Source organism: Nerophis ophidion, linkage group LG21 (assembly GCF_033978795.1).
Source record: "Nerophis ophidion isolate RoL-2023_Sa linkage group LG21, RoL_Noph_v1.0, whole genome shotgun sequence".
Classification (NCBI taxonomy): Eukaryota; Metazoa; Chordata; class Actinopteri; order Syngnathiformes; family Syngnathidae; genus Nerophis; species Nerophis ophidion.
This window is the reverse complement of record NC_084631.1, coordinates 44230414-44246776: the sequence shown is the minus strand read 5'-3', so window position 1 is coordinate 44246776 and position 16363 is coordinate 44230414. Positions and strand designations below refer to the sequence as shown.

Sequence of the window (16363 nt, the reverse complement as noted above, 5' to 3'; positions counted from 1 at the left end):
AATACGGGCGGTAGAATGGATCATTTCATCGTTGGCGGTAACTTATAAAAAATGAGAAGGGTGGAACAAAAATTGGACCGAAAAGAAAATCTTGTACTGCAGATTACAAGCTGGATGTAGTGAAATATGCAGCAGGAAACGACAAGAGGAAGCGGTGCATACTTTTGGAGTTGGCAGAGTTGTTTAGAAGCGACATCAAGGAAGAAGATTTCATGGGATTTATGGATTAGGAGTGAGAGATAGTTTGGTAAAGGTATAGCATGTTCTATATGTTATATTTGAATGACTTTTACCATAGTATGTTAGGTTAACATAGCAGTTGCTTATTTATGCCTCATATAACGTACACTTTATTTATTTTAAATTGCCTTTCAAATGTCTATTCTTGGTGTTGGATTTTATCAAATACATTTTCCCCAAAAATTGCGATTTATACTCCAGTGCGACTTATATGTTTTTTCCTTCTTCATTATGTATTTTCGGTCAATGCGACGTATACTCCAGAGCCACTTAAAATCCGAAAAATACGGTAATATAAAATACATATACTGTCCTGGTTCTTTAGTGCATTTGGCTGTTTTTATGCTTGAAAATGCTTATTTTGGGGCAAAATGACCAAAATTTGTGATGCAGTAAAACTGCAAAGTTTGAAGCACGATGTGACGAGAGACAAGATGTTTGAATATCAGAATCATCCAATGTTTGCTTGTGAGTAAGAAATAAATGTTTTTGTTATTACATTGAATTGGTGTTTCTTTGTTCTTGATACTGCATCCCTTAATTCTGTTTCACTACATATAGGATCAACTTGGAGGTAAGTAAATGAAAATAAATATCTATACATGCTTGCTTTGTTACAGTTGTGAGGAAGTTACTGTACACTCAAGATGTTCCTTGCAAAGTTTGACAGGTCCTCCAGAAGCTGTTTCTCCAACACCAACATTTAAAACCGACCATATAATATACATTCGGTCTCTGAGAGAAAGGCACTTAAGCACATGTCAGGAAGTGAAGATGCAGAAAGTGTTCTTCCCCCTGTAGCCATCCGCTTTCCCGCACACGCTGACTGACAGGATGACACGCTGCTACTTGCAGACCACAACCGCATGAGCAAAGCCCGAGTGAGAATCCACCAAAGCGCTTGCCACGCCTCCGTCACTCACTATCTACTCGGCCTGGCCTCTGAAGTCAGTCATACTTCTCTTTTTTTTTTTTTTTTTTTTTTCAGTCACTTTCTGTTCCCTTTAAGTCTTGTCTGTCTTGGATCCAGACCAAAGGATGGCAGACATGGAGGGCCTTGAGTTTGGGAAGTCGGACTTTGTGCTCCTGGATGAGGTGACCATGGAGCAGTTCATGGAGAATCTCAAATTGAGGTAAGACAGCTATTTATTTGAAGGGCTGCACCACCCGACACTTCCTGTTTAGTTGCCGGTAAGTTCCACACCCTTAAACCAGAAGTTACATCTGTTTGAAATTGCACCCAATCAATTGTCCAAACAAACAGCTTACATTAAGTGGGAGGTGGTCTACACCAACCGCATCTTGTTTTATTTATTTATTTATTTTGGCAATCTTCACATAAAATAAAGAACAACAAATAAAGAAAAAACACTCATTTGAGCAATGATTGAGCCGAAAGGATGTAGGTTGAAGCAACGCTTATATAAACCTACCCCATCACAACAAGAGCAAGGTTCAAAATATATAAAATCTAAAACATGCTTCACTTATATATTTTTTTAAAACAATATATAAGCAGCATATATGTAGCACACGTCTCATATACACAGTTTAACATTTGAATCAAACATATACATTTGTACACTTATATATATTATATATACACAATTTATTTAAATTCCATATAAAGTGGTAATATATACATTTTAATATAACATATGTATAATTATGTAATCATAAATTGTATTTATATACATATTATATATTATTGTCTTTCTAAAACGTTTGCTCTTCTTTCTTATATTTACTAATGATAAATGATTTAAAAAGCTTCTTAAACTGGTTTATGTTGGTGCTGTGTTTTATTTCATCCTTTAAACAGTTCCATATTTTAACCCCTGCTATTGTTATACTCATTCGTTTCTGCGTTGTTCTACAATATTGGATTTCAAGTATGTAATGGTTTTGTATACATGGAAAATCATGAAATATGTAATTGTACCAGATTTAAGACATTGCACCAAACTAGAAATTTAAAATTCCCCCTACCTACTATCATTATAATCAATAATTTATTTGCATAGGCTCTTAAAGAAGCATGCATTTAATGCAGATCTGGATAAAGGTGTGGCTCCATGCTGGCTTGAAGATTTTCAGCTTTGTTCTATTTAATTGTGGCCAAGTTAGCATATCTTGGTCTTGGTAGAGGACTTGTCTCAAGCAAGTATTTTCAAAATCTTCCATAGTTTTTTTGTTGTTGTACAAAATACACAAATTAGTGATGATCAAGCAACTCACTGTTAGTTACGCTGCTATCACTAATTTGCATTTCATTTACTGTCGTGAGTAGTCGTTTCCTTCAATGTCACCTCGACTAACCCACCAGGAGGTGGAACCGAGTTTCATTTCCGGCTTTCAGTATGCGTGCACTCTTGTGCCATTTCCTGGCTGCTAGACACTGGTGGGTGAAATATTGAAGTTCAGCTTTAATGTCAAAGATGACAAGGAACATGAGGCCAGGCTACTCTCTTGGCACACGTATCGGAAGTCTGGCACCTCATTCAGTTCATCAAATGTCGGACTTGACTTCCGTAAATCACATCTTCAATCAATCAATCATCAATCAATGTTTATTTATATAGCCCCAAATCACAAATGTCTCAAAGGACTGCACAAATCATTACGACTACAACATCCTCGGAAGAACCCACAAAAGGGCAAGGAAAACTCACACCCAGTGGGCAGGGAGAATTCACATCCAGTGGGATGCCAGTGACAATGCTGACTATGAGAAACCTTGGAGAGGACCTCAGATGTGGGCAACACCCCACTATATTGTGATGTTATGAGCCAGGGAAAAAAAAGAACTACCCTACCCAGCATGCGCGGTAGCCTGGTATAGGTTGTGTCGCCATGACGGCATCTTGTATGTTGTGATATGCACGCTCTGAAAGCAAACGTTAAGAACTCAGCCAACACTCCTGGTCTGCATTATTCATAAATAGACAGACAACACATATACTCCGCTGCTTCACAGGCCGCTGGATGTAGCCGGCAAAGTATTCCCATGCTAGCTAGCCGGTCTAGCAAGCACGCCTCATTCAGTCCAAAACGGCCCGATCTATCCACATTCAGAATTGTCTGGCGGTCGTAAGTGATCCCGGAGTGACCACGCTGTAAGCCAGCCATGAAATTTGCAGAATTGCCCGGTATTTTTGCCAAATGTTCCATCTTTACCAAGAGCCCCTCCACGCCGGGCGACGCCATCTTGTTAAGAAAAGGCGTTAACAAAATAAAAGCATGTAAACAACATGCATAAATGTGCGATAAAATAATTGTCGGCGTTAATAGATTGATGAGTTAACGCGTAATTAACGCATTAATTTGCCCACCCCTAACTTCTACACAATAACTGAAGTATGGAAACAGCAGCAGGGAATATTGAGTTATTTTTGGTGTAGAACATATTTTGCCAGTGGCGGGCCGTGCATTTCACACACAGGCCTTCAGTACTGTCCTAATGAGTCCGACTTTAAAGAATACCTCTCACAATACCATCATTTAATTTACGCTTTACACCACTGCATCCGACGCTTCGCATTGGACTTGATGTATGGCTTAGATTCAGCTGATCGGCCATGGAAACCCCATTCTATGAAGGTCCCTGCGTACTGTACGTCAACTAATTAGAAGGTCGCATGAAGTTTAGAGCTCTGTAGCAACTGACTGCAGAAAGTCTTTGCACTATGCGCATCAGAATCCGCTGACCCCTTTCTGTCAGTTTACCTGGCCTACCACTTGGGGGCTGAGTTGCTGTTGTTCCCAAACTCTTCCATTTTCTTATAATAAAGCCGACTTTTGACTTTGGAATATTTAGGAAATTTCACGACTGGATTTGTTGCACAGCTGGCATCATATGACATTTCCATGCTGGAAATCACTGAGATTCTGAGAGCGGCCCATTCTTTCACAAATGTTTGTAGAAACAGCCTCCATACCTAAGTGCTTGATTTTTATACACCGGGCCAAGTTATTAGGACACCTGATTCTGGATATGAAGCCAAATGCCTTTGGCAATATATTGTATATTTAAGGCTACAGACTTTAATTTTGACCCTTGTAATTTATATCAGTGGTTCTTAACATGGGTTCGATTGAACCCTAGGGGTTCGGTGAGTCGGCCTCAGGGGTTCGGCGGAGATCAAAACACACTCGACTCATCGTGTAAACACAAACTTCTCCCTATCGGCATATTACGGATACAGTAACAGCTAAATGATTTGCAGGTGTGTCATTTGTTGTGAGTTCATCCACTGTGTTGGTTTTGTTCTTTGAACAAAGTGATGTTCATTTTGTGCTCCAGTAAAAAAACATGGTAACACTTTAGTATGGGGAACATATTCACCATTGATTAGTTGCTTAATCACATGCAAAATTAGTAACATATTGTCTCTTAGCTAGTCATTATTAAGGTCTTTTTAATGCCTTATTCGGCATGGCCTTATTATAACCCTAACCCTGACCTTAACCCTAACCAAATAACTCTAAATTAAGTCTTTATTAAATAAATAAATGGGTTGTACTTGTATAGCGCTTTTCTACCTTCAAGGTACTCAAAGCGCTTTGACACTACTTCCACATTCACACACTGATGGAGGGAGCTGCCATGCAAGGCGCTAACCAGCAACCATCAGGAGCAAGGGTGAAGTGTCTTGCTCAGGACACAACGGACGTGACGAGGTTGGTACTAGGTGGGGATTGAACCAGGGACCCTCGGGTTGCGCACGGCCACTCTGCCACTGTGCCACGCCGTCCCCTGTTTTAACAGTTGTTTCTACTTATGTCTAACACTTTTGTAACATTTTTTTTTCCACTTATGTCCTACACTTCCTGTTATAACAGTTTTTTCTACTTATGTCTAACACTTCCTGTTGTAACACAGTTTGTTCCACTTATGTCTAACACTTCCTGTTGTAACAGTGTGTTCCACTTATGTCTAACACTTCCTGTTGTAACACAGTTTGTTCCACTTATGTCTAACACTTCCTGTTGTAACAGTGTGTTCCACTTATGTCTAACACTTCCTTTTGTAACATTTTTTCTCCACTTATGTCCTACACTTCCTGTTATAACAGTTGTTTCTACTTATGTCTAAAACTTCCTGTTGTAACACAGTTTGTTCCACTTATGTCTAACACTTCCTGTTGTAACAGTGTGTTCCACTTATGTCTAACACTTCCTTTTGTAACATTTTTTTTCCACTTGTCCTACACTTCCTGTTATAACAGTTGTTTCTACTTATGTCTAACACTTCCTGTTGTAACACAGTATGTTCCACTTATGTCTAACACTTCCTGTTGTAACAGTGTGTTCCACTTATGTCTAACACTTCCTGTTGTAACAGTGTGTTCCACTTATGTCTAACACTTCCTTTTGTAACATTTTTTCTCCACTTATGTCCTACACTTCCTGTTATAACAGTTGTTTCTACTTATGTCTAAAACTTCCTGTTGTAACACAGTTTGTTCCACTTATGTCTAACACTTCCTGTTGTAACAGTGTGTTCCACTTATGTCTAACACTTCCTTTTGTAACATTTTTTTTCCACTTGTCCTACACTTCCTGTTATAACAGTTGTTTCTACTTATGTCTAACACTTCCTGTTGTAACACAGTATGTTCCACTTATGTCTAACACTTCCTGTTGTAACAGTGTGTTCCACTTATGTCTAACACTTCCTTTTGTAACATTTTTTTTCCACTTATGTCCTACACTTCCTGTTATAACAGTTGTTTCTACTTATGTCTAACACTTCCTGTTGTAACACAATTTGTTCTACTTATGTCTAACACTTCCTGTTGTAACAGTGTGTTCCACTTATGTCTAACACTTCCTTTTGTAACAGTGTGTTCCACTTATGTCTAACACTTCCTTTTGTAACATTTTTTTTTCCACTTATGTCCTACACTTCCTGTTATAACAGTTGTTTCTACTTATGTCTAACACTTCCTGTTGTAACACAGTATGTTCCACTTATGTCTAACACTTCCTGTTGTAACAGTGTGTTCCACTTATGTCTAACACTTCCTGTTGTAACACAGTTTGTTCCACTTATGTCTAACACTTCCTGTTGTAACAGTGTGTTCCACATATGTCTAACACTTCCTTTTGTAACATTTTTTCTCCACTTATGTCCTACACTTCCTGTTATAACAGTTGTTTCTACTTATGTCTAAAACTTCCTGTTGTAACACAGTTTGTTCCACTTATGTCTAACACTTCCTGTTGTAACAGTGTGTTCCACTTATGTCTAACACTTCCTGTTGTAACACAGTTTGTTCCACTTATGTCTAACACTTCCTGTTGTAACACAGTTTGTTCCACTTATGTCTAACACTTCCTGTTGTAACACAGTTTGTTCCACTTATGTCTAACACTTCCTGTTGTATCACATTTTTTTTCTACTTATGTCGAACACTTCCTGTTGTAACACGGGAAGTGAATAATAAAGACTTCTCATACGTATCACAAAAAAGGAAAATATCTCTCAGACAGACAACTAACTTGACTTCTAACCGCTTTCACAAGCGTGCATTAACTGTAATGTAGCAATAATGAGGGTAAAAATGACCAATGGAGATATTAGACGGCTGTATTCGAGCAGTTTGGTTAGAATTATTAGTTAGAATATGTTCTCCTATTGTCCAAATAACTCTAAATTAAGTCTGTGTTACTTAAAATATTTTCCCTATACTAAAGTGTTACCAAAAACATATAACTTTGTCTTGAATTTGAAGAAACCCCCCAAAAAAAACCATTTATTTTTCACTAAAGAAGGGTTCGGTGAATGCGCATATAAAACTGGTGGGGTTCGGTACCTCCAACAAGGCTAAGAACCACTGGTTTAGATATTCAAACTTGTGCAGTCAATTCTTGTTTTTAAAAAGCATATCCCAACATGGATGTGACAATAATTCTTTGATGTTGTTGTTGCCAGGTTTGAGAAAGGTCGTATCTATACATACATCGGCGAAGTGGTGGTGTCCGTGAACCCGTATCGACGGATGGAAATTTACGGGAAAGATCGGGTCGACGCCTATCGTGGTCGCGAGCTGTACGAGAACCCACCTCACCTTTTTGCGGTGGCTGATGCTGCCTACAAGGCCATGAAGAGACGAGCCAAGGACACCTGCATTGTCATATCAGGTCGGTCCTCTTACTTCATTTTCATTGACACATGACACGTGTTTTGTTAGGATTATTTTGCTGTATGATGTTATTGCACAACCATTGTGTGTTTTAGGTGAAAGTGGCGCTGGGAAAACAGAAGCCAGCAAATACATCATGCAGTACATAGCAGCCATCACAAACCCCAGTCAGAGGGCGGAGGTGGAAAGGTAAAGTCTTTTTTTCCACTTACCGTCGACATATTAAAGCGACTTGTATGTGGTGTAGACCAGAGCTGGGCAAATACCGTATTTCGTTGAATTACCGCCGGGCCGCTAATTCTTTTAAAACCTCTTCTCACTCCGGAGTTTACCAAAGGCATGCGGTAAAGGCAAGTATGCGCTAATTATTTTAAAACCTCTTTTCATTCTGGCGCTTACCAAAGGCATGCGGTAAATTTAGGCCTGCGCTTATAAATTTGAGTGTGATGTAAGGATACCGTCATGAAAAGCACATTTAATGAAAAAGTTATTATGGTCTTACCTTTATTTATAAATGAAGTCCATGCGCAGCTCCTTCTGATCAAAAGCATTGATAACTTGTTTATTAAAGTCTTCCTTATCTTTCTTCAGTTTGAAAAGTCCCTCTGTCTCGATGGAGATCTTTATGACCTCCTGCTTCGATTGAAAGTCCAGTTTAGAAAACTTTTTTTTTTTTTTTTTAGATATGTAATCCTCCATGTTAAAAGTGCAAGCGAGAGGAAAAAATAAACGATCGCTGCTCACTCTTGCTGCTTGTTGTCACTTCTTCTGCAGCCGAGTAGTCGCAAGAAGGATCACTAGCGCCCTCTACCACTAGGAGGAGGGATTAATTTAATTCCTCATATTTGACACACGCAGCTACGGTATATCAACTCTCGCGGCTGTGTTGGAGCCACTATGGATTGAACTTTCACAGTATCATGTTAGACCCGCTCGACATCCATTGCTTTCGGTCCCCTAGAGGGGGGGGTTGGGTTGCCCACATCTGAGGTCCTCTCCAAGGTTTCTCATAGTCAGCATTGTCACTGGCGTCCCACTGGATGTGAATTCTCCCTGCCCACTGGGTGTGAGTTTTCCTTGCCCTTTTGTGGGTTCTTCCGAGGATGTTGTCGTCATAATGATTTGTGCAGTCCTTTGAGACATTTGTGATTTGGGGCTATATAAAAAAACATTGATTGATTGATTGATCAATAAAACATAGCTGCTTACTGTTCTTTTTAGCATATTCAATAGCTTGGACCTTAAATCCTACTGAATAGCTCTTAATCTTCTTCCCTTTATGTGATTTCAAATGATTGATATCAGCCTCCTCCATTTTGAAAATGATGACAGGTGAAGTGTCACTCGTGACGTGACGAGTTTGACCCGGCGGAAATTGTAGGCATATGCTAATTATTTTGCGAAACGAGTTTGACAAGGCGGAAATTCTAGACATGCGCTAGTAAAATTAATATTTTGCGAGATGAGTTTGACCCGGCGTTAATCCTGAGCCGGCGGTAATTCTAAGCATGCGCTAATTATTTTGCGAAACAAGTTTGACCCGGCAGTAAGTGAAGTGAATTATATTTATATAGCGCTTTTCTCTAGTGACTCAAAGCGCTTTACAAAGTGAAACCCAATATCTAAGTTACATTTAAAGCAGTGTGGGTGGCACTGGGAGCAGGTGGGTAAAGTGTCTTGCCCAAGGACACAACGGCAGTGACTAGGATGGCGGATGCGGGAATCGAACCTGCAACCCTCAAGTTGCTGGCACGGCCACTCTACCAACTGAGCTATACCGGCCGTAATTCTAGGCAGGCGCATACTATATACCCCGCGGCAATTTAAGGAAATATGGTATATGAACATCCTAGCAGTTTGCATCCTAAAGACAGCAGACGTTGCACAGTAAGTGACGTTTAATATTGTGTTGATTGACTTTCACCAAGTCTGCAATAATCAGTGATGCTGGGGAACAAAAGTGAACGTCGTGATAGCAAAAATAGCAAAGTACGTAAATATAAAATGTTATTATAAATTTTTCAGGATGACGGCGTTCGCGCCGACGCTGAATAAGCATTTATCTCAATGGGCTTTTGAATGGAGGCGACCACAATGCTGCTAAACCAAACTCAAACTATGTTGACTCACTGCTGCCTGGACGTTTAGTAGACACACAGTTTAATTGTATCCACGAGGCGAGTCAGTCAATAAAGTAGAACCGGCAAACACCTGCACAGCACCACAACCATCTGAGGACGTAATGCCGACCCCCCAGTCCTTTTGTGTTCATGCCAGGCTGCCTCTGATTAGACACAAAGCTCTTCTCCGCCTCTCACTTGAGTATCCCCCACAGGGGCTCAGTTGGGTTATAAATCTGGAGACGTACTCAGCGACTCCATCAGCGTCAGCCATTTGTCATCTCGGAAGTGTTGTCATGTTAGAAAACTGCCCATGTGACCTCGTTTCCAAGGAAAGGGCATGACTCTGCTTCACAATGTCCGTGTTGGAATTCCAGTTTCCCCTCAAAGAATAATGGTTCCCTAGCAGTGGCAGCACTCATGCAGCACTAGACCCTATGTGGCAAAGTCAAGGCCCACGGGCCAGATCCGGACTGGGAATGAATTATCTAAAGCAGTGCTTCTCACCCTTTTTTCAGTGTGTAACTCCCTCCACATAGCACTGACACAATGGCTTTCTTTGACTGATTTATTGAAGGCTTTCTTTCCCTTCAATTCACCGTGACAACTGTTAATAAGATAAAGCACGTTACAAACGTAAAAATAACATGCACAGCATGTGGCTCAAACATTTTACCGAAGTAAAATACAAACAGAAATGACAAATACCAGTTTGGCCTGCATGCTTCTTTTAGGAGGAAATTGTGATCTTCTGGCTCTTGTAGCCTAAACGCTGAAAGTCCTTGTGACACTTTTTTAGTCCTTCTTACCATCAGTCGCTCTCTTTATTCCTTCTCAGTGCATCAAACAGATGTTCACTCATACCTGGAAGTAGCTTCCTTATATCCCTTCACAGACCAATGGAGACACTTCAAAACAAACGCATGCCCACAAACATAACAAAAAGGCATGAAATTACATTTTCAACCATAGTAACTTAAATAAAGCCTTCTTATGAACTTTTATACATTTTGATTTATATTCCCTTTTATGAACTTAACCGATTCTGTTTTTAGAGAAATAAAACAAATGATAATAATTACTAGTAGCAACAGTTACACCCTGTGAACATTTTTTTTAATTCAAGTACCCTCTAATCGGAGCAAAGCATTTTTGGCTGAAAAAAAGCGATAAAGAAGTAAAATACAGCACTATGTCATCAGTTTCTGATTTTATTAAATTGTATAACAGTGCAAAATATTGCTCATTTGTAGTGGTCTTTCTTGAACTATTTGGAAAAAAAGATATAAAAATAACTAAAAACTTGTTGAAAAATAAACAAGTGATTCAATTATAAATAAAGATTTCTACACATGGAAGTGAAGTGAATTATATTTATATAGCGCTTTTTCTCTAGTGACTCAAAGCGCTTTACATAGTGAAACCCAATATCTAAGTTACATTTAAACCAGTGTGGGTGGCACTGGGAGCAGGTGGGTAAAGTGTCTTGCCCAAGGACACAACGGCAGTGACTAGGATGGCGGAAGCGGGGATCGAACCTGCAACCCTCAAGTTGCTGGCACGCCCGCTCTACCAACCGAGCTATGGAAGTAATCATCAACTTAAAGTGCCCTCTTTGGGGATTGTAATAGAGATCCATCTGGATTTATCGACTTCATTTTGAATATTTTTTCACAAAAAAAGTAATCTTTAACATCAATATTTATGGAACATGTCCACCAAAAATGTAGCTGTCAACACTGAATATTTTTGTTGCTATTTTTAGAATATTTAAAAAAAAAATCTTCCGTACCTTCAAGTACCCCCATTTGAGAACCACTGGTCTAAAGCTATCGGGATGATATTTGATTAGTATTAAAAACGGCCCGCAGGCCAAAGCCGCCTGCTGCTGTTTTGCACGCACCAATACTCCCATCAGTGTTGGCACTAGGAATTTTAAAAATGGGGTCCCAAGGACCCCATCAAGTCATAAAAATGGGGTCCCACGGTACATTTGTGGGGTCCCACTTTTTTGTAAGCCTGTTTTAAAACAAATTATCCTGTTACATTTCACATTTTACTGTAGTGAAGTGAAGTGATTTATATTTATATAGCGCTTTTTCTCTAGTGACTCAAAGCGCTTTACATAGTGAAACCCAATATCTAAGTTACATTTAAAGCAGTGTGGGTGGCACTGGGAGCAGGTGTGTAAAGTGTCTTGCCCAAGGACACAACGGCAGTGACTAGGATGGCGGAAGCGGGGATCGAACCTGCAACCCTCAAGTTGCTGGCACGGCCACTCTACCAACCGAGCTATGGAAGTAATCACCAACTTAAAGTGGCCTCTTTGGGGATTGTAATAGAGATCCATCTGGATTCATCGACTTCATTTTAAATATTTCTTCACAAAAAAAGTAATCTTTAACATCAATATTTATGGAACATGTCCACAAAAAATGTAGCTGTCAACACTGAATATTTTTGTTGCTATTTTTGGAATATTTAAAAAAAATCTCACGTACCCCTTGGCATACCTTCAAGTACCCCCATTTGAGAACCACTGGTCTAAAGCTATCGGGATGATATTTGATTAGTATTAAAAACGGCCCGCAGGCCAAAGCCGCCTGCTGCTGTTTTGCACACACCAATACTCCCATCAGTGTTGGCACTAGGAATTTTAAAATGGGGTCCCAGGGACCCCATCAAGTCATAAAAATGGGGTCCCACTTTTTTGTAAGCTTTTTTAAAACAAATTATCCTGTTACATTTCACATTTTACTGTAGTGAAGTGAAGTGAAGTGATTTATATTTATATAGCGCTTTTTCTCTAGTGACTCAAAGCGCTTTACATAGTGAAACCCAATATCTAAGTTACATTTAAAGCAGTGTGGGTGGCACTGGGAGCAGGTGGGTAAAGTGTCTTGCCCAAGGACACAACGGCAGTGACTAGGATGGCGGAAGCGGGGATCGAACCTGCAACCCTCAAGTTCCTGGCACGGCCGCTGAACCAACCGAGCTATGGAAGTAATCATCAACTTAAAGTGCCCTCTTTGGGGATTGTAATAGAGATCCATCTGGATTCATCGACTTCATTTTGAATATTTCTTCACAAAAAAAGTAATCTTTAACATCAATATTTATGGCACATGTCCACAAAAAATGTAGCTGTCAACACTGAATATTTTTGTTGCTATTTTTGGAATATTTAAAAAAAAACTCACGTACCCCTTGGCATACCTTCAAGTACCCCCATTTGAGAACCACTGATCTATCGGGATGATATTTGATTAGTATTAAAAACGGCCAGCAGGCCAAAGCCGCCACGCACCAATACTCCCATCAGTGTTGGCACTAGGAATTTAAAAATGGGGTCCCAGGGACCCCATCAAGTCATAAAAATGGGGTCCCACGGTACATTTGTGGGGTCCCACTTTTTTGTAAGCTTTTTTAAAACAAATTATCCTGTTACATTTCACATTTTACTGTAGTGAAGTGAAGTGATTTATATTATATAGCGCTTTTTCTCTAGTGACTCAAAGCGCTTTACATAGTGAAACCCAATATCTAAGTTACATTTAAAGCAGTGTGGGTGGCACTGGGAGCAGGTGGGTCAAGTGTCTTGCCCAAGGACACAACGGCAGTGACTAGGATGGCGGAAGCGGGGATCGAACCTGCAACCCTCAAGTTGCTGGCACGGCCGCTGAACCAACCGAGCTATGGAAGTAATCATCAACTTAAAGTGGCCTCTTCGAAAAGCGCTATACAAGTACAACCCATTTATATTTGATTAGTATTAAAAACGGCCCGCAGGCCAAAGCCGCCTGCTGCTGTTTTGCACGCACCAATACTCCCATCAGTGTTGGCACTGGGAATTTTAAAAATGGGGTCCCAAGGACCCCATCAAGTCATAAAAATGGGGTCCCACGGTACATTTGTGGGTTCCCACTTTTTTGTAAGCTTTTTTAAAACAAATTATCCTGTTACATTTCACATTTTACTGTAGTGAAGTGAAGTGAAGTGATTTATATTTATATAGCGCTTTTTCTCTAGTGACTCAAAGCGCTTTACATAGTGAAACCCAATATCTAAGTTACATTTAAAGCAGTGTGGGTGGCACTGGGAGCAGGTGGGTAAAGTGTCTTGCCCAAGGACACAACGGCAGTGACTAGGATGGCGGAAGCGGGGATCGAACCTGCAACCCTCAAGTTGCTGGCACGGCCGCTGAACCAACCGAGCTATGGAAGTAATCATCAACTTAAAGTGCCCTCTTTGGGGATTGTAATAGAGATCCATCTGGATTTATCGACTTCATTTTGAATATTTTTTCACAAAAAAAGTAATCTTTAACATCAATATTTATGGCACATGTCCACAAAAAATGTAGCTGTCAACACGGAATATTTTTGTTGCTATTTTTGGAATATTTAAAAAAAATCTCACGTACCTTGAAGTACCCCCATTTGAGAACCACTGATCTATCGGGATGATATTTGATTAGTATTAAAAACGGCCAGCAGGCCAAAGCCGCCACGCACCAATACTCCCATCAGTGTTGGCACTAGGAATTTTAAAATGGGGTCCCTGGGACCCCATCAAGTCATAAAAATGGGGTCCCACGGTACATTTGTGGGGTCCCACTTTTTTGTAAGCTGTTTTAAAACAAATTATCCTGTTACATTTCACATTTTACTGTAGTGAAGTGAAGTGAAGTGATTTATATTTATATAGCGCTTTTTCTCTAGTGACTCAAAGCGCTTTACATAGTGAAACCCAATATCTAAGTTACATTTAAAGCAGTGTGGGTGGCACTGGGAGCAGGTGGGGAAAGTGTCTTGCCCAAGGACACAACGGCAGTGACTAGGATGGCGGAAGCGGGGATCGAACCTGCAACCCTCAAGTTGCTGGCACGGCCGCTGAACCAACCGAGCTATGGAAGTAATCATCAACTTAAAGTGCCCTCTTTGGGGATTGTAATAGAGATCCATCTGGATTCATCGACTTCATTTTGAATATTTCTTCACAAAAAAAGTCATCTTTAACATCAATATTTATGGAACATGTCCACAAAAAATGTAGCTGTCAACACTGAATATTTTTGTTGCTATTTTTTGAATATTTAAAAAAAAATCTCACGTACCCCTTGGCATACCTTCAAGTACCCCCATTTGAGAACCACTGATCTAAAGCTATCGGGATGATATTTGATTAGTATTAAAAACGGCCCGCAGGCCAAAGCCGCCTGCTGCTGTTTTGCACACACCAATACTCCCATCAGTGTTGGCACTAGGAATTTTAAAATGGGGTCCCAGGGACCCCATCAAGTCATAAAAATGGGGTCCCACGGTACATTTGTGGGTTCCCACTTTTTTGTAAGCTTTTTTAAAACAAATTATCCTGTTACATTTCACATTTTACTGTAGTGAAGTGAAGTGATTTATATTTATATAGCGCTTTTCTCTAGTGACTCAAAGCGCTTTACATAGTGAAACCCAATATCTAAGTTACATTTAAAGCAGTGTGGGTGGCACTGGGAGCAGGTGGGTAAAGTGTCTTGCCCAAGGACACAACTGCAGTGACTAGGATGGCAGAAGCGGGGATCGAACCTGCAACCCTCAAGTTCCTGGCACGGCCGCTGAACCAACCGAGCTATGGAAGTAATCATCAACTTAAAGTGGCCTCTTTGGGGATTGTAATAGAGATCCATCTGGATTCATCAACTTCATTTTAAATATTTCTTCACAAAAAAAGTCATCTTTAACATCAATATTTATGGCACATGTCCACCAAAAATGTAGCTGTCAACACTGAATATTTTTGTTGCTGTTTTTAGAATATTTTAAAAAAATCTCACATACCCCTTGGCATACCTTCAAGTACCCCCATTTGAGAACCACTGGTCTAAAGCTATCGGGATGATATTTGATTAGTATTAAAAACGGCCCGCAGGCCAAAGCCTCCTGCTGCTGTTTTGCACGCACCAATACTCCCATCAGTGTTGGCACTAGGAATTTTAAAAATGGGGTCCCAGGGACCCCATCAAGTCATAAAAATGGGGTCCCATGGTACATTTGTGGGTCCCACTTTTTTGTAAGCTGTTTTAAAACAAATTATCCTGTTACATTTCACATTTTACTGTAGTGAAGTGAAGTGATTTATATTTATATAGCGCTTTTTCTCTAGTGACTCAAAGCGCTTTACATAGTGAAACCCAATATCTAATTTTTACATTTAAAGCAGTGTGGGTGGCACTGGGAGCAGGTGGGTAAAGTGTCTTGCCCAAGGACACAACGGCAGTGACTAGGATGGCGGAAGCGGGGATCGAACCTGGAACCCTCAAGTTGCTGGCACGGCCACTCTACCAACCGAGCTATGGAAGTAATCATCAACTTAAAGTGCCCTCTTTGGGGATTGTAATAGAGATCCATCTGGATTTATCGACTTCATTTTGAATATTTTTTCACAAAAAAAGTAATCTTTAACATCAATATTTATGGAACATGTCCACAAAAAATGTAGCTGTCAACACGGAATATTTTTGTTGCTATTTTTTAGAATATTTAAAAAAAAAATCTCGCGTACCTTCAAGTACCCCCATTTGAGAACCACTGGTCTAAAGCTATCGGGATGATATTTGATTAGTATTAAAAACGGCCCGCAGGCCAAAGCCGCCTGCTGCTGTTTTGCACGCACCAATACTCCCATCAGTGTTGGCACTAGGAATTTTAAAATGGGGTCCCAGGGACCCCATCAAGTCATAAAAATGGGGTCCCACGGTACATTTGTGGGTTCCCACTTTTTTGTAAGCTTTTTTAAAACAAATTATCCTGTTACATTTCACATTTTACTGTAGTGAAGTGAAGTGCTTTATATTTATAT

At 40.0% G+C, this 16363-nt stretch overlaps 1 protein-coding gene across 2 annotated transcripts in view; it reads left to right on the top strand.

Annotated features, from left to right (window-relative positions):
• Nucleotides 1-1052: 1052 nt before the first annotated feature.
• myo1g (myosin IG) overlaps nucleotides 1053-16363 on the top strand; it is a 112621-nt gene continuing 97310 nt past the window's right edge. Inside the window, exons 1-4 of one of the 2 annotated variants that reach the window (XM_061882715.1) lie at nucleotides 1053-1187; nucleotides 1271-1373; nucleotides 7178-7386; nucleotides 7484-7577. In XM_061882715.1, coding sequence (XP_061738699.1) covers nucleotides 1279-1373; nucleotides 7178-7386; nucleotides 7484-7577 — 398 coding nt within the window. In that variant the 5' untranslated portion in view covers nucleotides 1053-1187; nucleotides 1271-1278. Of the gene's footprint in view, nucleotides 1188-1215; nucleotides 1374-7177; nucleotides 7387-7483; nucleotides 7578-16363 lie in introns of those variants that run through there. The other variant, XM_061882716.1, reaches the window with a different exon arrangement.